The following is a 24,693-nucleotide window of genomic DNA, read 5'->3' as shown; positions in this document are numbered from 1 at the left end:
CACTGTCCCTCACCATGTTTAGTAGGATGGGTGACTCAGAGTAAAAATATATCTCATAAATGACTACAATATATGACAATGAATCTCATCCTTTCACTGAGTAATACGCTTATGAGTTGTCATAATGAATGAATCATGGATCTCCATGTTGTCTTTCATTCTCGAAAAGGTAGCATGGTTTTCCAATGAGCAAAAACTTAAAAGATTCAATTTTAAATGAAAAAGGCTGTTTGATTACTTTCAGCCTTACAGCACAACGAAAGGGATGTAAAGAATTCTGTCCGACCACAGAATATACAGTATTTTTTCCTCCTTATAATGTTAACCAGCAATAAATAAAGTAGACATACTTTTGAGCTTTCTGAATGTACAAACAAGCTTCTGGTGGAGCCATTCTTGTAGAAGGTAATCTGCATGCCATAGGGGTGACCTATCTTGTCAGGTACAAACACTGCATTCACCTCATCCAAGTCTATCTCTGCCTTAGGGCGAGGTGCCTGAAACAATACCATTACTTCAGAACTTGTTTCAGGATGACAAGCTGTTCCTGCACAATCTTGCGACCACTGATTCTTGGCTGGAGACAAGTGTCTATATGTTCTCTGAGTGATATATTGGGTAAACAGTGAACAGGAAGTGATAATAATAGGACTAGGTCTTTGAAACATCACCACCTCACAAATTGTGTCACAAGATTTAGAGAGGTAAAACCTTTAATTCCACAATTTAGGCACCATTTCATCCAGTTCCTGGAGTTCCATGAGATTTGGAATGTTGAATTGACATTTTAAACATCACACAAAAAAGGTATACCAAACATATTCTCAACATGTTAGGACACACAACACTACATACTGCAGACTGTTCTGAATGAAACAATTATTTATAATTAATTACTGGTTAGGTTGTGAAAGATGACTTTTCATTTGTGGTGATTATCTTTATCAGTTGAGTCATTGTCAAATGAAGATTAGATACTGCTTGTACACCAACAAGGACAGACTTGTACAAAGCTATATGACTTACAATTAACTCTGCAATGGTCATGCCTCAGGCGAATATCCACTTGCACAAACCAAACTTAGTGCAGTTGTGAGACTGTGGCATGTTACAAGCACTATCTCAAACAAGATCAAAATCTTCAACGATTTGTGTTAACAGTTATCTGCAGAAGTGCACTGCTTGCTAACCATACAAACAGCAGAACTGGGTGCAAGCAAACCATCAGCAGAACTGGACACAAGCATACCAACAGCGGAAATGGATAAAAGTATACAAAGAGCAGAACAGGATACAAGCGTACCAAGAGCAGAACCGGATACAAGCATACCAACAGCGGAACTAGACACAAGCATACCAACAGCAGAACTGTGTACAAGCACACCTACAGCAGAACTGGGCACAAGCACACCAACAGTGGAACTGGAAAAAAGTATACAAAGAGCAGAACAGGACACAAGCATACCAAGAGCAGAACCGGATACAAGCATACCGACAGCAGAACTTCGGCACAAGGATATCAACAGCGGAAATATGTACAAGCATACCGACAGCAGAACTGGACACAAGCATACCAACAGCGGAAATATGTACAAGCATACCGACAGCAGAACTGGGCACAAGGATACCAACAGCGGAAATATGTACAAGCATACCGACAGCAGAACTGGACACAAGCATACCAACAGCGGAAATATGTACAAGCATACCGACAGCAGAACTGGGCACAAGGATACCAACAGCGGAAATATGTACAAGCATACCGACAACAGAACTGGACACAAGCATACCAACAGCGGAAATATGTACAAGCATACCGACAGCAGAACTGGGCACAAGGATACCAACAGCGGAAATATGTACAAGCATACCGACAACAGAACTGGACACAAGCATACCAACAGTGGAACTGGGTATAAGCACACCAACAGTTGCACCAGTTAAAATATACTAAATGCACCTCCTTCTTTCACACCCTGCACATTTAAAGGCTGTACTAATAAACCAGTGCTTGGATGATGGCACATAATTTGCATGCCCCTTTCTAACCATGAGACCACCTTTGAGCCACTGGTAAATCTTATTCTTAAATAATCTGCATAGAAGGGACATTGGGCAGGAATCCATCACATGAGGTAGGATAAGTATATAGACATAGATAAAATTTTTAAACTTAAATTATCTCAAGGATTGCACTTACCACAAGGTCAGATGGCGGGCTGCAGATGCCCTATGTCCAGCTAACAGCAGGAACTGTGTAGACTTGAAACAACCATAGATATAGATGCCCAAGAGAGGACGGTTATGACTAGCCTAACTCCTATGCTAAGCACATCTTCCAGAGAGACTGCTACTCCTGAGCAATGTGTGCTTGGACACAACCTCTGAAAAACTTACAGGTCCCTGTAAATTAAAGCCTTTTCACAAAAATCTGTCCAGACCCTGTTTTGAGACGACCCCCAAAAACACCCATCCATAATGGCATGGAATGATCATTTACTGAGCAGAGCATTTGTAGAAGCTAACATTCGTATCTCATGTGGATTGGATGCTGTTGGAGGTGGTAATCCAGCAAAGGCATAAGTCTGTCAGATGGTGGCCATCATGCAGAAGAAAAAGGTGGTGTCAGACACTTCTACCCTGGATGTTGAGGATAACGGGAAGAAGAGACACTTGTAGACATGGCAGCAAACCTTAAAAGCAGCAAGGAATATGCACAAAGCCCTAACAGGGCACAACTTCAGGTCGTCAGTATAGTGAGACCCGAGGATCATGGGCAACAGCAGGATAGTAGAAATATGATCAGGTTGCCCAGGCATCTGATTCTTCACTACGAAGTCCCAGCGGAGACCGAGGGGTGAGGAGAAATTGGAGATATAATAGGTCTGGATTTGCAATATCATTTTGCTATTAAGGATTTCTGCAAATGCGCCAAATGTGTAGAGAAGGTGCTCTGTGGTGCTGATCCAAGTGAGAGTGTAATAATAGGTTGTCTCAATGAGGAATTGAAACTGGATTTGGTAGATGTGCCAGATCTACAAACCAACTCCTAGCTGCCCAGATTACTCTGGGTAGAAAAATTGGAGGGAGGATGGCATAAGCACTGAGATCCTCCCATGAGATCGACAGGGCATTGAGGTCCCAAGCGAATTGATTGGGTATCAGAGAGACATATTTCGGGATCTGATGGCTGAACCAAGTTGAGGCCTTGATATATTATAATGATAATGGAAAGATCATTTCCCGAAAGATCTGCCACTCAGTGGGAGACACAATTGGAGTGAAACAGCGCATTTGACTCTGCGAAATTGTCTGGCTCAAGCATCAATTTTGAGGGAGTCAATTACATAAAAGAACCGAAACGCCATCTGAAGAAGGCTCACCAATGCTATTGACCCAGTATGCTTAACGTTCCAGATGACATTCGATGAGTCACTGCTTGGGGACCCCATTCCCAACCCCATGGTCAAGCAGCTGTGTCAATGTGAGACAATTCTCTATCCTTGATTTGGACATCTGCATCAACTGAACGAGCTGTGGCCAAAGACTGGAAACTATGGGTGTGAGATGCCAATAAGGAGAACCTAGGTGAAGACAGCTCATCCTTAACCCTCTTAGGATTTTGTAGGCATGATTTTACAACATGGCTATATGAGCAATGCAAGGTTGTGGGGAAGTGTAATAGATGCCAAATCCTGTTGTGTGATGGAGAAAGAATGTGCACAAAGAAGAAAGTTCTCTGCATTTCTTGACAAAGTTATCTGGAGTTTCTCCATTATCCATGCCAGCACTTGAAAATCCTCAACAAAATCCATTCCCCAATCTAGGGGTGAAATTTCCTAATAAGCTGGAAATGTAGGTTCAATTTGATGACCAAGATTGGACGCTGTAACAGATGATCTGTGGGTAGGAACACAGCAGAATGAGCTGACTATGTCTGATTCCCTGAGGCAGTGACAGCGCTCAACATCACAGCCAGATCTGGGGAAGGTGTCATATCCAGTACTGGGGTCCATGATTCTGGTAAACTCCATGTGGAGTGACGTGAGGAGGCATGTGCCCTTTCTGAAGTCATGGCATGATGAGACCTGTAATAGATCTCCTATGCAAAGAGTCTGGAATGGAACATAAACGCACATTTATGGAAACCTGTTGGCGAGAATGAAAACAAGAACGAGGAAGGGGTGTCTCATAATGAGATGGGTCATCCTTGGCCAGAACGACAGTTGACTGTGTAGATCTACCTTGATGTGCAGAATGTACTGAGCTGAAAGTCCCATGATGATGACAAGATGAAACAATTTGGAGAGAGGCATCTGGAAGGTGAACTAGACCTGTCTTTCCAGTGAACAGATCCCAATCATAATAAGTGATTGATACACTTCTCGCACTTGCAATCATTTTGGCGAGCAAACATGATTCCTTTTGCAGCTAGATGAACAATGAGATCCAGAACATCTACAATGGAAGCGATCCTGACTGTCAGGGGATGAAACAAGCTCCTTTATATCTGTGGAGGCTGTTAGCCCAGGCTCCTGAGAATCCCTTTTTGGGAGCAATGCACAGAGAGCGGAATCCTAAGGTCCCGCTGCTGGGAAATAGCTAGGGAGTGGCTGAACGCTCCACAAATAACACAAAGGATGGCATAAAAAACAAAGGACTCAGACTGGAATTCTGAGCAACAAGCAGATTCTCCAGACCTTCTGATAAGAACAACTCAGAGGACACTCTCATAAAATTTCCTTTATTGGAGTGAGGAGACTGTGACCGACTTTCTTGGTGGCTTGCTTGGTGGGACTGGGTCCGTCTAATGATGCCGCATACCTGGATGTATTAGCAACACGTCGAGCACAGACCCTGGTGTAATCCCCAAAAGCCTCAGAGGTAAGATGCTTGCATTTCTCACATCAAATGTCCCATTTACATTGTCCCATACAATCGACACTCTTCTTATCCTGGTCTGTCTTCCCCATGATGTAAATGTTATTGAAGAAATCAATGAGTAAAGTAAGCCACATCCACACTGGGGTGCAACAAGAAGGAGAACCATGATTCAAAGGTGGTCACTGGGTTAAATACTGAGGCATGCTGCCTGTTGCATGCTTTTCATGACAATTGGGAAGCTAACTTATAAAGAGGGTAGCAAGGAGTGCTTAGGCAATTGGACAAGAGGGGGCTAGGGAGAAGAGTTTACATCGTTCTCAGTGTTGTAGCAAGAGAGGTAAGTGCCAGCTATACAACACTATTCTAATTGTTGCGTGCAAATTCAATATTAACTTTCAGAAATGGCTCAAGTTAGGGCAGAACAAAATGGTGGAGATAAAGAAACTCACTTTGCTTGATTCTTCTATCACAAAATACTGGAGTTTGTTTTCTGGCCTTGAAAGAACAAATTTCCTTTGTTGGAAGAGTTTTCTATCACGACCAAGTTTTAATAAATGTCCTTCTTTCTTTGCACAATTGTATGATTCCTGCTTGTCTGCATCAGTGAATTCCAGACGCTGATATTTGGCGAATATCCATTCCTTCCTCAACACTCTGAAAGTCAGACACCATCAGAAGTACAGATATCAGAACAATGAATCCTTTGGTAAGTTATATTTTTGTAACTCCCAATCTCCCATAAAATGTAAGTACTCTAAATATGCTGACAATAATCAAACCCAAACGCATAAATACAAAACAGAATGAAGTAAAAATCAAGATCATCAAGGTCCCATATCCCATTCTACAGTATTTCAACAGGTCAGTCATTACAATGTCACATCACTATTTCAGTCACTACTGGGTGAACATTTATCTTAATATCAACTACTTAATTGCTACTTACTCCACACTCTCCTTCTGTGGCCGTCTGTAGAATGGTGGAACATGCAGTTCATACCTTTCCTTCGCCCTGTTGTTGCCGATCCCCTGCATCAGCTGAAGAAACACCAAACACTGTCTTAAGAAGGCTTAACACCATCTGACTTCATAATCATAATACTTGTAAGTGCTTCTCAAAAGTAGCTCATATAATATTGTCAAGTTTGTAGCAGGTGCTACAGTATCTTTCAGTTCCTTCAGTTATTTACAAACAGCTTTTTTACATAGCTATTAACTTTCAATATGTCTTCATTATCTGGATGCTGGATGCAAAGTGATCTTAGTGCTAAAGTGTACAAACTTGAAGTATGTATTAATTCCCTGGGGTGTCATGTACGAAGCTATATTTGTGCTATAGCGATCATACACACATATCTCAATGCAGACTTACAGTTGTCAAAGGGCGGCTATGGGTGATTTGGACAGTGGCACCATCTTCTTCAAATAAATGCAAGAGTATATTTCTACCAATCACCGTGGGAGCAATGAGCTTTCTAGATGTTACAGATTAAGATGATTTCACCGCCAGTTTAAATGAAGTAAGTTCAACTATCCACATGAATGACTGACATGGAAGGAAACTACAATACCACTGGTATGTGTAGAAAGCAATACATAAAGACTGTAACAATGACAGACATGAAAGAGGAAATCTATCTTCCCTACTTTACTGCAGGCTGTGTATACAATGTGATGAGTGCAAAGTATTTCAGTGTTGACTAAATAGGGAAATAGACACCTCTACTTGGTCAGAGTCCCAGTTGTCAAGGGTGACAGACTTGACTCGACTGACGCTGTTGAGTGCACGGTGCATACCAGCACACTCCTGGCACAGGAAGATCCCAATTGTCGAAGAAGCCCATGTCGGATCTGCAACAAGAAGAAATCACCATTATGAGTAAAACTTCTTCCATAAATTGTTTCATTCTGCTCAACGAATTGATAAAAAACAAATAAGCCACATACTTATTCTACACTTAAGACAATAAACTACCATAATCTTATCTTCCCTAACAACTCAATATTAGCCATATAACTAAGAGCACAAACAAAATTAAACATAGAAGGAAGAAAATACTTTAAATTAATGGTCTAACTGTCAACAAAACAACGCTTAATCACATATTCCAAACGGACACATAGGTAAGGGAGATAACTCAATAAGATGTCACTTTACTACACATTTCAACACTACAAACTCTTTATTCACCAAGTCTACTGACAAAGTGAAAGGATTTTCATCTCTCTGATTTTCATTAAATGTCTAACATAAACTGTCTCATACTTCTAAGGATTTTTCAACACTTTCAACATTATCCAACAACCCAATGTGTCAGTATCATTGCATATACCTACTCAGAGTCTGTTGATACATGCTCATTTATTTATTGACTAAGTAATAAGACTTGTGTATATTTCTGTTCAAGCATAAGACTATAAACATACCAAAGTAACATAGTATACTCAATCCTGGTGTATTTTACGAGTACACAAGTAAGTGTTTCAGGAAAAGAAGGTCATATGATACAGAGAGGGACATAATGTACTTGAGAGGTCAAGTATGCCCCTGACATCACATGCCAAGAGTATACTGTCTTCCCAGAAATTATTGAGAAAGTTGTTTCACCAAATATCTAATAAATGCATACAAACTACAGTTCTACTTAAATAAATATGTATGAAATTAATATGAGATATGATTCTCTTCCATTCTCAGTGTATTTCCAGTATTGTGCGAGTTCCTTGCCCTGCAATACACGATTATATGCACCAAGGTACAATGCCAGTAAAGGTATACTGCTGATCAAAGTTTGTAGAAAATTGAGTGATAACAAATTATCCCAATATTCGACCACTTCTTTCTTCATATCTTAAATATTTCTAAGTCCTTTTTGGTTTATTCTGTCCTTAATTAGTCCCCATACATTTTAAATATGGTTAAGATCTGGACTGTAGCTTTGCCAATCTAAAACTGGTACATTTTCATTTGATCAACCACTACTGTTTGTAGCCAACAGTGTTTGTGGACGTTATCATACCATTGGAAGGTGGTAGCCATGTAAGATGTCAACATATCGTTCCTTTGTCAAATTTCCAATCCAAATACACAATGGCTTCACTCAATGTGATGATATCCCACCCCACATATGAAATTTTGGCCTAAGTTTTGGGCATTGGTACATAAATTTAATGGTATCTTTAGCTAAAAACTTCACACAGTTCGGAAAAAGTCTGACAGAACATTCATCAGAAAAGAAAAGAAAATCCCAATCTTGTTGATGGTTTTCATGAGCATGTTTAAACATCTTTCCTTTTCTGAATCAATCATCAAAATTCTCTAGACTATAGACAAAGGAATGACCTGTCTACCAGCTAAATCTATGTGTAATTATCCAGAAAAAACATCTTAGTATAGCTGAGAGCCATGTAAAAGCATTCTCACTCACTGAAATGTGAAACAAACATAAATATTTTTATTCCTAATGTGCCTGTAGTTAGAATGTACTCGCAACTGAAGTTCACTAGCACAAGCAGTGTACACATTTCTTTGGTCTTCAGATATAAATGAAATGTATTTATAAATTTGCAAAACATGGTGAAAGAATCATTTCAGTTTGGGGAATCAACAACTAAGGATTCTGGATGGCCAAAGAAATTGGCAAGAACTGCTCTATCTACAGTCTGTTTCCATCGGAAAAACATAGCGATGAGTTTTACTTTAAGCAAAAACATAAATCCAATAAAGTGAAATTAAGATGGCAAACCCTCATAATTTTACTGATGACACAACTTGTAATGTAAAGATTTCTTCCTCCGAAGCGAGGTTGTGTTTGAAGTGACAATAACATTGTTAGAAGTATCATACAGACAACCACCTTGCTTTCAAGAGTGAAATAGTGTGTCATAAGCAATGTCATGCAAAAATCAAAACTACTTCCTACTTCTAGCCTAATATTCTTTTGAATCATGACCAAAATGATTTTGCATGACATCGCATGCATAACCATCATGACAACAAGCAATTTTGACAGAAGCATCTGTGAAAAGCAGGTGACAAGATTAAATGGCAACAGATTGTGAAAACACTGAGCTTTCATTTTTCAAAACAACTGTCACGACTGCAGGTTGGTTGAAATTTTGTTTGCAGGAGAGAATTGTGCAGTGTTGTCAAAAAGGTCATTTAAGGTAATTAAATGTTGAAATGAGTAGTTTTAATGACAGGGTTTAATTCAAAATGATGTCAATAAATGATTTTTGTATTTGTACTCCTTAGAGTACATGTGATCTTTAAGCTTTGGTCACAGAACATGATTTCTCTGAATGCAGTTTGGAAATACTCAGCACAAGGCATTACAAGGTCTCTGATGATGTTGATGTCCCTACAGATTGTCACACTCTCTAATTATATTTTCTGTTGTTGATGATATGATTGAGGTAGAAATTACCTTCTATTAACATTAACTCCTGCAGTCATGAAATCACCTGTTGTTATTGTAATTCAAAATCAGTCAGAATATTGTATTTCCAAATATTTCGGTAGAATATATGAGGGTTGGCTGAAAAGTTCTAAGCCTCACTGTGAAAAAAAGTTACAAAGTCCATGTTTGTAATTCATTTTTCTACATAGTCCCTTCCAAGTTCACACACTTTTGCCAGCGATGCTGCAAGGCCCGAATCCCGGTCAGGAAGAAATCTTGTTCAGCTACCCTAAAAAAATCAGTCACAGCGGAAATGACGTCATCATTACTTGCAAAATGGCAACCGGCGAGTTCCTTTTTCATTTTGGGGAACAGGTGGAAGTCAGAAGGAGCCAAATCAGGTGAATAAGGAGGATGGTCAATGAGTTCAAAGCCACAATCGCGGATTGTTGACATGGCCACCACCGATTTGTGAACAGGCGCATTGTCTTGGTGGAAGAGGACACCTTTAGCGATCATCCCTCATCGTTTGGCTTTGATTGCTTCTCGCAACTGGTTCAGTAGATCAGCATAGTATCTGCCGTTGATAGTTTGACCTTTTTCAAGATAATCAATGAGCAGAATACCCCTGGAATCCCAAAAGACTGATGCCATCACCTTTCCAGCTGAAGGAACAGACTTGGCTTTCTTCGGAGCTGGTGAATCAGGATGCTTCCACTGTTTTGACTGTAGTTTTGTTTCTGGTTGAAAGTGATGTATCCAGGTCTCATCCATGGTTACAAATCGTGCTACAAAATCATCGGGATCTGCTTCAAAACGATGCAAATTGTCAAGGGACGTCTGGAACCTGACACGTTTCTGTTCCGCTGTCAAGAGCTTTGGCACCCATCTTGCAGAAACTTTAGTCATTCCTAATTCATTGGTGATAATATGCTCAACCCTCTCATGAGAGATGCCCACTACACTAGCAATATGTCGAGTAGTCAATCGTCGATCATCCATCAACATATCAAGCACTCGCGTGATGTTTTCTGGAGTGGTTGCTGTTGAAGGCCTTCCTGAGCGTGGGTCATCATCAAGGCTTTGTCTGCCACGCTTAAATTCTGCAGCCCACTTCTTTACTGTGGAAAATGAAGGAGCATCATCCCCTAGAGTGGAGACCATGTCAGCATGTATCTGTGTTGGGGACATCCCTTTCTTTTGCAAGTACTTGATGATGGCCCTGTATTCAGTTTTGTCCATTTCTGATGATTTCAGAGGGTAGGTTTACCAAAAGAGCTGTAGTTGAGATAAAACTATTAGTACGTTTGTAGTTCTTGTGTCTATGATTCACTAAATGACTGTCCTCATTGGTGGCAAACACCTGTCTCTACCTGGTGGGGAAACACCACTCAGGCTGAGAACTTTTCAGCCAACCCTCGTACAAGATTTTGCCTATTTTTTTAAACCAGGTAGCAAGTTCTTGCTACTTCATAAAAAACTTAATTTTGAACACTGGATCCTATTTAATTTACAACAAGCATGGGTTGCTGAAGACCGATTCTGACCCTGAGCTTCACAGGTACATTTGCTACAGAATGAAAAATGTATCAGAACAAAGCCAAAAACAATCAGTAATATCACCACTCGAGACCTGAATCGTACTTTATTCTGGAAGACATGTGCACTCCGTGCCATTGCAGGAATAACCGTAGTCAGTGTCATGGTGATTTGTTCACTACTGCCACCAGGGAAGAGCCAAACCGTAACTTGATAACTATCACAGTACACAAACATACATATGGGTGCACAGCTATGCAGTTACTATTGATTATAACATATTAATCAAGCATTTATCAAGTCTTGATTGTGTGGCAATCATTGTAATGGTATTCCTACTACTGCCAGCAAGTACAATCTGTCTTACAGAACTAGTTACTCCTGCATGTAGTCTTGACAGGCAGTTTTCACATGCTGTCATCATTGCTAACAATGTTTTTAGATTGTTGTTGTTAGCCACATGCAGCAATATTCCAGCTATATTATAACACCGCAGTCTGTGAATATCTTCCTTTTTATATAATTTTATTGTTTTTAAAGATATTTTAGAAACTATTCAGCAAACTTAACAAAGGACATCCAGGCTGCAATTCAACAAAAGGTCTGTGCAAGGTTGAGTCCAGACCTGACAGTCCAGTGACTGATTGGCATCAATCTATCCAACTGGGATAGGCTGATTGTTTCAACAGTGTGTTCAATGAAGCATTGAGTGATCGAGTGATGTGAACATTATGTCAGCACTACCTTTCCAGGTTGACTTCATGGGGTGGGAAGAAACGGTAAACAAGATGCAAATCAGAGAAATGTCATCTTGCTGAAGTCTGTGAACACAAATAGGATCAAATCATCATGATAATCAGAGCAATTAACTGATCAGAAACCATGATCAGCAGATCCTGGTACAGATAAGAGTTGCAGCCCTGTATGTTGAATTTCAGCACTCAAATAGGCTATTGGTCCAGTGTTGCCCCTACAGTAAGCTGACAAGTCAGCTGGCAGTGTAAGTATGCATACAGTTGACCATAAGCATAATATGTGATACAATTGCTTTAGCCATTATTGGTCAAGTAATATCATAGAAGGACATGCCCATTTATTAAGACCATGAAAAACGTACAAAGGTCTTTCCATTGCAAACATTCATGTCAGAAGTAAGCTGAGGTCAGAAGGTCAGGTATGTAGCAAGTTGTCCCTCACAAGAAAGGCCTTGTTTAGGTACATGCCCTTGTCTCCACAGTCAAGCAATGACCCTTTCTGCAAGCAGAGAGGTAACTGGCACAAAAGATAAATAAGCAAAAGCGTTGGTCTGCTGTCTCTGACACTTTGATCATTTGTCCTCGTTTTGTCATTTTCTCCAAAATCAAAAACTGTGAATTGATGAAACTTTCAATGCAACCAACAACCTATTCCAATTCTGTTTGAACCATCTATATTCAACATGTTCCAGTTAAGTTTGGTTTCCACGGCACCCCTTCCAAAAAACCTGCTATTTTGATTGCTCCCCTTTGTATTCACACTGTTAATTTCGCAAGATCACAAGGCAAGTATTCAGGGGGGTTTCACCTATTCATTTCAAATGTTGCACACACACTGTGTATTGCCCCAAAAGCTATTTCAGATAGACATCAGCATAAATTATGTAGCAGTTGAAAATGAATCATGTTCAAAATTCAAAATAGTTAAAGATAATACAATCCCATTAGGCCCCATAATTACACTGAGACAAATTACAACACAATCATAATAGGATTGTAATTTGGAAAATGCAGTAATACTAGAAAGACAGTAAAGGTCAGAGGAAATGGGATTAAAAATTGACATGTGTCAAAAACATCATCAAGTGTTCTTCTTAACAAAAGACTAACATCTAGTCTTTGAAATGACAGAAAAAACTGGTAACTATATCACATCCATAATGAATAATGATAAATGTCTTCATATTGAGAAACTGTAGAAATCCAGATCTCACACTTATTCTAGACTTGCAAGGGCTCTACTTATGTTAGTTTCAACACCACCACATACATGCTACATGTCACAGGATACAAGCAGAAATGGCTGGACAATGGGGATAGGTAATATTTCCAAACTTCCTGCCATGGTGGATAATTCTGTGAGCTTTGCTTTCACACATCATAGCTGGACGTTTCCTCCATAGGCATAATTGTTTAAGAGACTGATTGTCAGTTGGCCAGCTTGACAACTGTTAACATGCCCAACACATATGGGCACATAACTTAAAGGTCACATGCAACGTAAAACACAACTTTGCAGATTCTGGTACCTTTCGGTATGCACTTACCGAAACAAATCATAAAAAGTGCCAATTCAACCTATAAAGTTGAAAAAAAGACGCGATGAAAAAAAAGCCTGCGAAATCGGAGTTCAAACGTTTCACTAAATTCCCCCCAGCGCTGGGGGGAAAACTGGTTTCAACGGCTGTGCTGCGCTGCGTCCATAACGCATGCGCAGTGAATAGTTTCGCGGAGCATGAAACAGTATGCATGCCCAGCGTCTGAGGTCGTGAGCAGTAGTCTAATCTTGGTTGTGTACACAAACAAGTAATTAATCTACTCGTTACGTAAAACAACTTGTTGATTGTGGTAAGCAGTCTCTGTCACAGAGAAAGCTCAATGTCTGGTTTATTGACACCTATATGTCTGTCTGCCTGTCTGCTAAAGACAACATGCAATACACAGCTTCAATCATTGACCACGTGCAATTTGAACTTAACACCTATCAGACTATACGACATAAAGAAAATAAGTTGATTCATGACGCGTGCACCCGAGTCCCGTGTCTGCCACATTATGTAATTAGGCACGTGTGATACACATGACATGTTTTTATATCTGTGGGTTGCAAACAAACTACATTCACTTTTTCGGATGACTGGATCTGACGGAAACTGGTGCAAACTCTTGTCAGTTTCAAGTCCTGCTTTGTACTTGGACGAATGACAGATTCCAGCCACGCAGTAGTTTACCATCTCTACTGACATGATTTTTTATTGGATCGAGCGCAAATTCAGAGAGCATGTATTTTCCAAAACCAACATCTCTATATACATTCTTCATGGATAACGACTTCTTTTCGTGTATATGATTTTGCTTGACAACCGTATATGAATCCATACTGAAACGACGCATCATGTACACAAAAAGAAGTTGTTATCCATAAAGAATCTTACTTTCTTGTGCCTGGCTATACTTCTAAAATGCCCATCAAACAGATCATCTTTCTGTACACGCAATGAACCCTCAGCATATCAGCAAATGAATCAGCCAATCGGAAGCCGTCGTTACACTTGGATGCATAGCCACCCGCTATGACTGGGTTCGGTCTCTCGAGGGCTTCGTTTCGGGGGAAGTAAACCCAAGTACAAAATATTGCACCTTTGAACCGCGATTGTACGCTTATAATTTTGTTTATTTGTTTTTTAAAAGCAGCAATGTATATTATATGTCATGAATAAGTGATAAATGTGTTTTAATTATGTTTGATTTTTTGGTTGCATGTGACCTTTAAGTGAGCTAAGACTGTTATATCATCATTTGTGTCCCTGTTGGGTGATGGTCACTCACACTGGGAGTTTCCAACTGTTTTTCATCATTAAAATGCAATAAGCAAAAGGTACAATGGCCTGTTAAAATATCAACACTGGACCAGACACACTAAACACTGAATAGCAGCAATACCAGTACATGGCATGGGAGTCTTAGTGATGGGTTTGACACCACCTACTCATGGATACTATTTACAAGCTATAATCCCAGTAATGAGGCATCTCTCAGGTACCTCAGCTTCACTCCGTTCCTCGTACAACATAGTAAATCATACTAAATGATTGGATGGTCACTTCTTAAATGAAAGAGACATGTTGATTGGTTGCACATGTTGGTTCCGATTACAGCTCTTTAAAATTTAGGGTAGGTAGGTATGATTATAAGCACAAACTAATAACACATTTATCAATGTTTAATTGTATATTTTAAACAAACTTGGGGCCATCATGTCCACTTCTCTTTAAGAATGACTGATGTCAGTCAGTGACTGGGAAAAAACAATGGTAGCTGAATGCTTATTTTATTCATTCTGCTTAAAATCACCTGATAAATATTTCAAGCTTGGAAGGCCATGAAGATCATTTGGTGATTTGCGTCTGGAGTACATAGTGTAGATATAATTACAATTTCTTAGACCTGTCATATATGTCTCTAGAAATATCTAACACAGTTGACTAATATTCAAATCAGTTTCCCAATTTAATTGTTTTGCTTACATGTTTGCTGTGTCTTAGATTTGGGAGTGCTTGGAAATTTCTGGAGCTAGTGACTTTTTTGCCTACACTTAAGTACACTATAGTACAGAGACAAATTTATCTCATCACACAACTAGAATTTTCATATCAGTGCACGTTATACACAGTTTTGTGATAGTGTACCAGATGCTCATATTCACCTCTTGTCTTCATTGTACAAAATGATAACAGTTTGATGACAAAGATACCAAATCATAACTGTATCACGCTTCACTCAAACACATCACATATTTCATTGGCCAACAGACATTATGTCATTGCCTCATGATTGTACAAATGTCAACCGACGGCATAGACTACAACAAAAACACCCCTAATGTCAGATCTTAACTCATTTTTTACAAAGCCCCGGAAAACTAGAATAATCGATTATACTGTTCATCGCTGTGTTGTGTCAAACCTAGAGTAGACTTGTTCTTCCGCATCATGCTCCCCATGTTGTACGATCCGGGGCGTCAATATGGCGCTTGACAACCACAATCACGCACCTGCTACAATCACAGACTAAACACAAAGTATACATCATGTCTTACGTTCTGTTCCACAATCTGCACAAGCACCATTACCAGGCTCTCGGATAATCTGACCCAGCGCCTGTCTATGTTTATCCGCCATCTTGTGTAGATTATGATTCACTTCCCTGTCAACTGTGACTGTCTTAAAATAGAACGGGGAACCCTACTACGTCACTCATTTCCTTATTAGGAAAAAGGAAGTACACATAGGCCTACTTGACACGGTTTGGTGAGTTTCACTACAGTGTGGTGTTGGTAGTCTGGCACCAACGAACTGGTTTCGTGGGTATTGTAATATTCTGGTATAAGTAATTCGTGTCATCATAATGACTGATATCATTTTATGGCAACTAAAACAAGACACAATCTGCAGATAGATAGACGAGGTATTTCTGGGTGAGGAATGCACAGTTCCCACTCAGCTGATTCATATGAAAGATGCGAATTTATGATGCTTTTCCTTCCTGTGGTGTTTATCACCTCCGATAAACACATGCACCATGTAACGGTGACGTATGTATCGGTGATCAGTCATGTACGATACTTTAGGGACAGGTCGTATAAATTAGTACAGGTAGGTTAAGGAGTTTGGTTATGGAATACGGATCCGTCATCTGCACTAGAGTACAGAAACCGGCTAGCTATCCGTGATGCCTTTTCAACTTGTGTGCTTTGTATGAAAACAGTGTATAAAACACCTGAATGCGTTTATTCTACCAGTTTCTGTCCACCCATAGTTAGACTGGTCAACACTTCAGGCGGCAGATACTTTTACAATTGGAATGTTAAGGTCATGTGTGTCCATTACCAGTATAAAAAACTAAACACTTTGGGGCAATAAGATGAACTATACTCAAAAAGATAACACAAACTCGAATATAAGTTGAATACAGAAACGCAAACATCTGTGGCGACATGGTAATATATAAGGGTGGTGTAACCAGACAATCCACAAAACATGTCAGCAGTGTGTTGCAAGGGTGTAAACAACCAAGATTGATATTTTGCTGCTGAAACGAAAACGAAGTAAATATTGCCATTGCACTGCACATGACTCTTAGCACTATCCTGCCGGATTTTACATTGCATTGAAAATATGTACTTTGATTATACTTTCTATCAAGTCTCTGTGACGAAATCGACGGATCTGGTGGTTAGAAGCATGCAGATAATTCATCACCTGATTAAAAGCTACCAAGTCTGGTGGAGCGCGCAGCGCGTGAACAGCCGTTGACTGGTCTTTTTTGGGTTTCTTAACTCATGGTGGCTAATTAGTCGATCCAGGACTTGGATTAATGACCTGTCTGGATCGATCAGTAATGCGAGTATATTGTTCCGAAAGTGTTCCAAAGTGACTTAATCTCACACTAAGACACATTGAACACACTGACTACCTAGAGGTCTACAAGTTTAAGCCACACCGACAACTCCAATACAACCAGTTCAATGTACTGAGTCTAAAGCAAGAATACAGAGCTGCTTATTACTGTGGATAATGGAAGACGGCCTTTCACTGACTTGTCCAGATCAAGAGTGAACTTTCTATTGTCCACTTGCACGGAGGAGCGGCATGGTCCATGTTAGACTAACAGCTAATCTCTGAAATGAACATATTTTACTGAAAAAACGTCCATAGTGAAAAAAGATAATGTAATGAAATGGAACCCTGAGACTTTCTTCATTTTCAAGCTAGACTTGCCATATTTTCTAGACTTGCGTGGGCTTTCTTGGATACATATACTTCAGGGTCTGTACGACAGACTAGGTCCATGTACAATGTTTCGGATCCAGTTGGGCGATATTTTTGGTTCCGAACCTGTGATATCGCCTACACTCATCTTTTAAAGCTTTTCTTTCTACAGAGGACTGATCATAGCAACTGTACTTCAAAATTCCCTATTGTTTAGGAGAACATATCGGTATTCGAGGCATGGACGTTCCTGGAACCAAGACGGAAAAAGTCTTCTGTAAAGAACCACCACTATCAATGGCCAAAGTCATACAGAAGCGAGTGTCTGATATTCTCCATATTGTAGTGGCGGTGTAGGGTCTTCATCACGTTCCTTACTCTAACCTCCGCAATATCGGGAGTTTGACAAACATTGGAATGTTTACTTTTGTTGCAATAGTTCTATCATTTTATGAAAGTAAAATTTTACTAGAAATCAGCAGCCTCGTTTGAGAAGATGTGCATGTTAATCCGACACACTTTCCCCACTTCTGATCTAAAATTGCCATTTGTATAGATCATTTCAATGAAACCTTTTATTTGGTATTTAATCGTGTGCTTTGCAGCGTTAATAACCAAATATTATCGCCTCATGGTCCAGTAGTCCTTAGTACGGGTATTGCATGAAAATATAGTGGACATTTTGCCACATTCGACCTATTTGATCAGTGATCTATTACGGTTATATGTTAGTGTATGGTGACTTGTTTCCTATCATTCAGTGACCGCGTCAGCGAGTGCATGGGAAACCCTTTGGCATAGAGAGTAACCATGGTAACTGCAACATGTGACACAACAAGGAATCTGTACCCACATGACCAACCTGCATGATGGGCCAGTCCGGAACTATTGTGCTCTTACTTGGCTGGTATATTGTCATCAAGCGACACACTCGTTCTGTAATGATTCAGTCTTGGTTGGCAATTAAAAATTACTTTAAACCCCTTCTAGTGTTTGTTTTCTATTTCTGAAAGCAAGGCCAGTATTGTCTGTCCTGCTTGTACACCAGGTATCAGAACTGGAGCGCTTCTGTTGGCTAGTAGTCAGCATTTGCGAGCTATCCCGACAGTCTCAAGGGATTTACAAATGGCTATGAATTAACATTTACATTATTGAGGTAAGTTACCAACAAAAAACAAAAAAAAAACGGTTAACTACTACATGCACTCACATAGTTAATCGTCATCACTGTCTTCATTGTTTACTGATTGTGTAATCAACAGGATAACGAAATGGAAGCTTGGAATTACAAATTATCTCATCTTCTGTTCCAGATATGTAAATCGCTCTTGTTAAAAACCCGGACTTCCACCATTCATATACATGGCGCAGTTACTCCGTAATACCTGAGAGGATCGTAGGTTACTAGCTTAGTATTCTCCAAACATGGTACATATTCACAACTTAAAGGTGATCAAGCAATAGTTCACCAGAGGAAGTGACTATGCCAGCAGAGTACTTATTATTCAAGAAGCAGTAAACGCCATCGAGTAGTGATATTCTCATCGCAAAAACTACAGGTAAATGTACTCAGTCACTCACTACGAACCACATTAGCACATGGAAGTAAAATTTAGTGGTATATAACAGTCTGTCTGTGAGGACAGACGTTATACCCACCGAGATGGACAAAAAGCTTTATGCTAAACAGACGTAGAAGACGCCGAGAAACGCGTGCCTGCTTTCAACCAAGCCCCATAATAGTACAACATTAATTACCGTCATATATCACAGTCAGACACGGTTGTGTGGAAGTTCAGGAGACCTATGTAAATAACCCGATGTTTAGCCACAAAAGTTAGAGTTAGAGGTATTCAGTCAGCAAAGAATTGTGTTCACAAATATCTTCAGTACTCAAACACGACCTCTTTTCAGTTATTTAGACATTCTCACGTCACTTAGATTGGTGGCCTTGTCTAAACGACCTGTTTTAATGAGTGTGCTGAGTTGTCGCCCACAATGAATGTCAGCATGTAGAAACTGTTAGGCAGCGAATAATAGGATCGTCCGTTGGATGGAGTTTCGGAATGACTATGGTTTTACGCCGCTTCCAGCAATATTCTAGTAATATCATTGCAGAGTCCACAAAACCTGGCTTCACACATTGTACCCACATGGGGAGTCGAACCCTGGGCTTGGGTGTGGCGAGCGAACGACTATCCTACCCCTCCGTCCCTGGATTAAGTTTTAAAAAAACACTAATAAATCCCTCTAAATTACAAAATTCGAAGAAAATATCATCATATCGAGATGTCAGTTTTGAACAATATTTTTGGTGATTAACAGGCAGAAAAAATGAAAAATGCACATTGCTTCTCTTCATTTCCTAACAAAAATATTTAATACGACACCTTTAACACACCATGCCATATAGTGAAAGTGAAACATTTCTTACATACGTCGTCACTATCACTGAGGAAGTAGGGAATGGCGCGTACCGTTGATGCTGTAGAAAACCTCACCCTAAAATTATAAGAATCCATTTTGACATAATGGCAAACTGGATTGACATTCTATAAAGTTATAACTAAAACAAAGATGTCTGGAGCTAGACATGCGTGAAATTGGCGCCGCTATTAACTATATACCTGTATTACCTTGTATCAGCTGGTGTGTGTTCGTGCGGGCGTATGCGTCTGTCTGAGTGTGCCGTACGTGCATTGTCGCTACTCCTTTCATGTCCGTCTTATATAGCAGATAAATGACCGAAAATTGGTATTCATTCATTTTGGTTGAAAACAGATATGTCACTTTAACTGGACATCTCTTGGTCGAGTATTTAAACCGATGGGTGTTGTCGCAGTATATAAGACGACAGTGTGATATACTTATCAGAAACAATATCTAACCACACTCTGGGAACGTCCTACCTAGTTAAAATATTCAGTTTAAAGTTGCTAAACCACGGGTTCCGGTTTAGAGCATGAAAGTGTGACTGTTATAACCTTCCTGGTTGAGGGGGAAGATGTATCATGCACATATAAAGTAAATATACACACACCATGTCTATTGTTATATGTCCGTGCATATACGAGGTCGACGTTATATATTGATGTGTAAACACTGGGATGCGTCAGTACAATAGAGATGTAGGTCGGATGTGAGGTGATAATGTTGTGATCAAGTGATCTGCTGATCATGTGATAACGCAGCTGCATGTCAATGACAATCAATGGATTGTTTGATCCAGCCTTGAATATTTATTCCCCCGTCAAATATCTGAAACAAATTTTGCTGTCAAACAACGAACTATCGAGAGACTATATTCTCCTGTGAGAAGGCTACAAAACCTGCATTCATTCAGTGCTAGAAGGAAATCTTTTATCTGGAGGAAGTTACTGCAAAATAAAAATTGAAGCTAAATGATCAGATTACAGTTAGTTCTTTAGGGATCAACATCCTCTTGTCGGCATTTTACATGTCCTTATACTTCCACATCAATCAACACCAGAAGAAATATTTGCTGCATTCTTGTTTGCTATTTGTCCACGGGTAATTACTCTTGTGACCGAGTTATAGTAAGTGGCATTTCAGCACGCATAGAGACTCATGCATAATGCATTGTGTACATCTGCAGGTTTCACATTCCGCATGCATACCGCAGTTAACATGTGGTTCTGTACTGCGGGTGAGTTTCTTATTAGTTTCGAAGTAAATATACGCGGTGTTTCCTCCGATGTAAGTGGTTCAGTCGGTCCATGCCAGGACGCGTTATCATACATAGGTCGATTCCGGTCATCGCACAACTCTAAAGCTGCAGCAGCCGGGGTGTTAATAAAGTTCAGTTCCCTTCAGTTCCTTCCTTTGTGATCCGATTATGATCTTGGTATGTGAACATGTTTATTGGCTAAATCATCTGACGTATTAATCGTAGCCCCACGATCACAAAATAAAGTGTACATAAAAAAGAGCTTATTAATCATTACTTCAGAGTGGATATACAAATGCTGTATTAAGTGTGCACCTAAACCTTACAAAATGATTTTTGATCACTGATAACGTCCCATGCCCTGAAACAAAGTCAGCCGCTTCATTTATCATGATATACTGTTTCATCTCCTGCTAATGACAGCTGATGGTTGAGCGGATATGGAGATGACGTTTATAACAGGACCGGATACAGTTTTTTGAGAAACGTAGTTTATTGTCATCCATTTTCACTAAAGTTTAAATGGTCATTTAACAAACTTTCAGGACCCCTGCACCCCGCTCACAACTGGATCTGCCTATGGTTTGTGGGCTCAGCACAATTGGCTTGGTTACATGCCAAACAACGTTGTTCCGTTTAGTGGATATATGAAAGAATGTTTCATGCGAGGTGCCCAGCTTAATTAATATAATCACATATAATCAGTTCGTTGTACCAACAGATAAATTCCCTTAGGAGCTTTCCGAGTAATATTTGTTTGTACGTTCCTGTTTCTATGAACGGAATGAACAGGCCGTGCAACTGTTGGGCTGCAGTTTCCTGCTTGGCTGAATCATCGTGGTTGTCCAGCTAGCTACTGCCTTTTATTATCGTCGAATGATATATATTTGATAATTGTATTCAACATGAACGACAAAATGATTGCGCAGAATGACTGTGAAAATTTGCTCGAGATGAAAAAGGGAAGCTGACCACCATGTCTATTTTGGCACGTTGTCTAGCTTATTTTAAATTCTTGATGTCCGTTTCAGCATTACAGTGAAGGTCGGAGGCTGAACGCTGTAAAGTCTCATTAAGGTTTTTTTAATGGAATTGGATGGACCAGAGGTTATTGTGATTAAACCCTTCTTTGTCTTGAGAACCTGTAAATGTTGCTAGCATGTCCTGTATATTTATGTAACGGTGTGTAAAGCGTTCGCTCATCACATCAAAGACCTGGGGTCAGTTTCCCTCATGGATACAATGCGCCGTCAAGCCCATTTCTGGATTCATACGTTGTAAAATTGCGGATAAAGCTTACTGAGATATGGCGAGTGTACCCTCTTGAGAGGCACTTTTCACGAGAGTTTCAGTTGTCATTTAATAATAATAATAATAATAATTTAATAAGGCGGTGGGGGTTGGATGTAACCTCTGCGCGCGCGAGCGCACGCGCACACGCACACGCACACGCGCACGCGCGCGCGCACACACACGCGCACACACACACACCACCGCCGATCATTGGTAATATTGCTAAAGGCAACGTAAAACTAAAGTCACTCTTTTATATAGTTGCCGCTTTGTAGCATGCGTGTGTGTTCGACAAAACAGTGTTGCATTCAACCAAAGCTGGTTTGTCAGTGCGTTGGGTTTTATGCTCCTTGAACTCTTAAAGTTTGTCAAATCTATTTGAACTTCGAGTAGGGACGTGGTGCCACAGTCACTAGATGGAAAGTATGGAATAACCTGTAGTTAACGGGTCACCGACGGTCTGCCTGTGTGGTGTTAGGTAAGCTGGCCAAATTGTACGTCTCTGTCCCTTTTGACAGCTCCAAGCATCAATATCATACTGAATATGAGCTTGGGCCTCTTAGGGTCATTATGGGCATACACGCTTCTCACAAGGCCTCACAATATCTTCTGATACTTCCTCCTGTTCGCTGAGTTGTTTCCTTGGGGAAGAATTCAGCAAAGCTTAAAGCAGTGGCAGCATACAGCTTTAGACCTTGCCAATGTGCAATAGCCATGACAGAGGAGCGTTCTTCAAACAACCACCACTTCACGCGCTGTTTATTGTGTGTTCTCTTGATCGGTGGAATCGTATGAAACAGTTGTATCTCCAAATGTTGAGGCATCTTCAGTTACCAGCACTGAACCAAACTGTCTTACTGTTCTTTAAAAGAGCTCTTTCTGAATGTGCCAAAGAATTCATATGTCATCACGTTTCAGTCCTCATCGCTCGGTAATGGTCAAGCAGACAATTCCCTTCCACTGATTTATCATCTGAAGTAGAAATATAAGATACTTGTAAAACGGCCAAAGTATGCTTAGTCTCAGTATTATTCGTTACACTCCTCTACTGAGTCTAACGAATAATACTGAGACTAAGTATACTTACACTAGTTGTAAAACCGTCTAGCAAGTTTGGATATGTAGAGATTCATGACTAGGCAAATAAAACTGCAAAACAAGGGACGACTTGCAGATTATGTTATGTTCTAAGAATACGTGTGTCCTCAAAGATGTTCAGCAACATGTGCAATTATGTATCGCGGAACCACGTCCTCCTAAGTGCTACCAGTATTCATCCTTGGTTGTCTACCTAGGGAAGATTGTGTCGATTGTAGAGGACACCTGTCTTATACTACTGTAGAAGATGGTACAGCAAAATCTACACTTGGCAGGATTGTCATCGTTGTTGGAGAAATTATTCGGGAGGCTTCAGATGCTAGTACAGCGAGAAGGGAAAATATTTCTAGTAGTGCTAACTTAGCAACTATTGGGAGGATGGAGATACAGCATTGCAAGCAAAAAAATATCTGAAAAATATATATATGCAGACGAACAAACTGGGATATTTGTAGCCAAAATTGATGTTTTTGAAATATCTATGGACGAATTGTAACAATGATTACACAATGCCATTTAGAAAGTGGTCAAATGCTACATATACCATATTTGGGATTTCGGTTTCTTAGTAAAGTACAAATTCTAGTACTTTTTTGTTTGAGTCCCATCAGAGATTCCAACCTCAGAGTCAGGCACCTAATCGCCAGCACAAAAAGTCAGCCTCCTAGCCCGCCCAGCCAAGCTTTGTGGAAGTCTGAGCGGGCTAGGCAGCTAACTTTGTGTGCTGGCAATTAGGTGCCTGACTCACTTCACTGACATTGGTTGTCCATGATGGCATGTGTGTACTTCACTGATATTTGTTGTCACTAGGGCATGTGTGTACTTCACTGACATTTGTTGTCACTAGGGCATGTGTGTACTTCACTGATATTTGTTGTCACTAGGGCATGTGTGTACTTCACTGACATTTGTTGTCACTAGGGCATGTGTGTACTTCACTGATATTTGTTGTCACTAAGGCATGTGTGTACTTCACTGATATTTGTTGTCACTAGGGCATGTGTGTACTTCACTGACACTGGTTGTCCACCACGGCATGTGTGTACTTCACTGACATTTGTTGTCCATGAGGGCATGTGTGTACTTCACTGACATTCATTCGCCCACAAGGCACACATCTACTTCACTGACTTCACTGACATTATACTTGCTAGTCTATCAGGGAACTTCTACTACTCCCTGACCTGCTATTTTGCAGCCATGTGTAGTTTTCATAAACTGTTTTGTGCACTGCATGCTGGTGATATTGAATCAACAAAGGTCTT

General features: G+C 40.1%; 1 protein-coding gene across 2 annotated transcripts in view; it reads right to left on the bottom strand.

Moving 5' to 3' along the window:
- Positions 1-15,789, bottom strand: part of LOC137284190 (arf-GAP with dual PH domain-containing protein 1-like) — a 28,502-nt gene extending 12,713 nt beyond the window's left edge. The window contains exons 1-5 of one of the 2 annotated variants that reach the window (XM_067815913.1): positions 15,678-15,789; positions 6,605-6,735; positions 5,831-5,922; positions 5,334-5,538; positions 351-497 (exon numbers count right to left, since the gene is read on the bottom strand). In XM_067815913.1, the coding sequence (XP_067672014.1) occupies positions 351-497; positions 5,334-5,538; positions 5,831-5,922; positions 6,605-6,735; positions 15,678-15,759 (657 nt within the window). In that variant the 5' untranslated portion in view covers positions 15,760-15,789. Of the gene's footprint in view, positions 1-350; positions 498-5,333; positions 5,539-5,830; positions 5,923-6,256; positions 6,460-6,604; positions 6,736-15,677 lie in introns of those variants that run through there. The other variant, XM_067815914.1, reaches the window with a different exon arrangement.
- Between the last annotated feature and the right edge of the window lie 8,904 nt (positions 15,790-24,693).

The sequence above is a fragment of the Haliotis asinina genome, chromosome 5 (genome assembly GCF_037392515.1).
Source record: "Haliotis asinina isolate JCU_RB_2024 chromosome 5, JCU_Hal_asi_v2, whole genome shotgun sequence".
In the NCBI taxonomy this organism is placed as follows: domain Eukaryota; kingdom Metazoa; phylum Mollusca; class Gastropoda; order Lepetellida; family Haliotidae; genus Haliotis; species Haliotis asinina.
The sequence above is the reverse complement of the archived record's forward strand: the minus strand, read 5'-3'. Positions and strand labels throughout refer to the sequence as shown.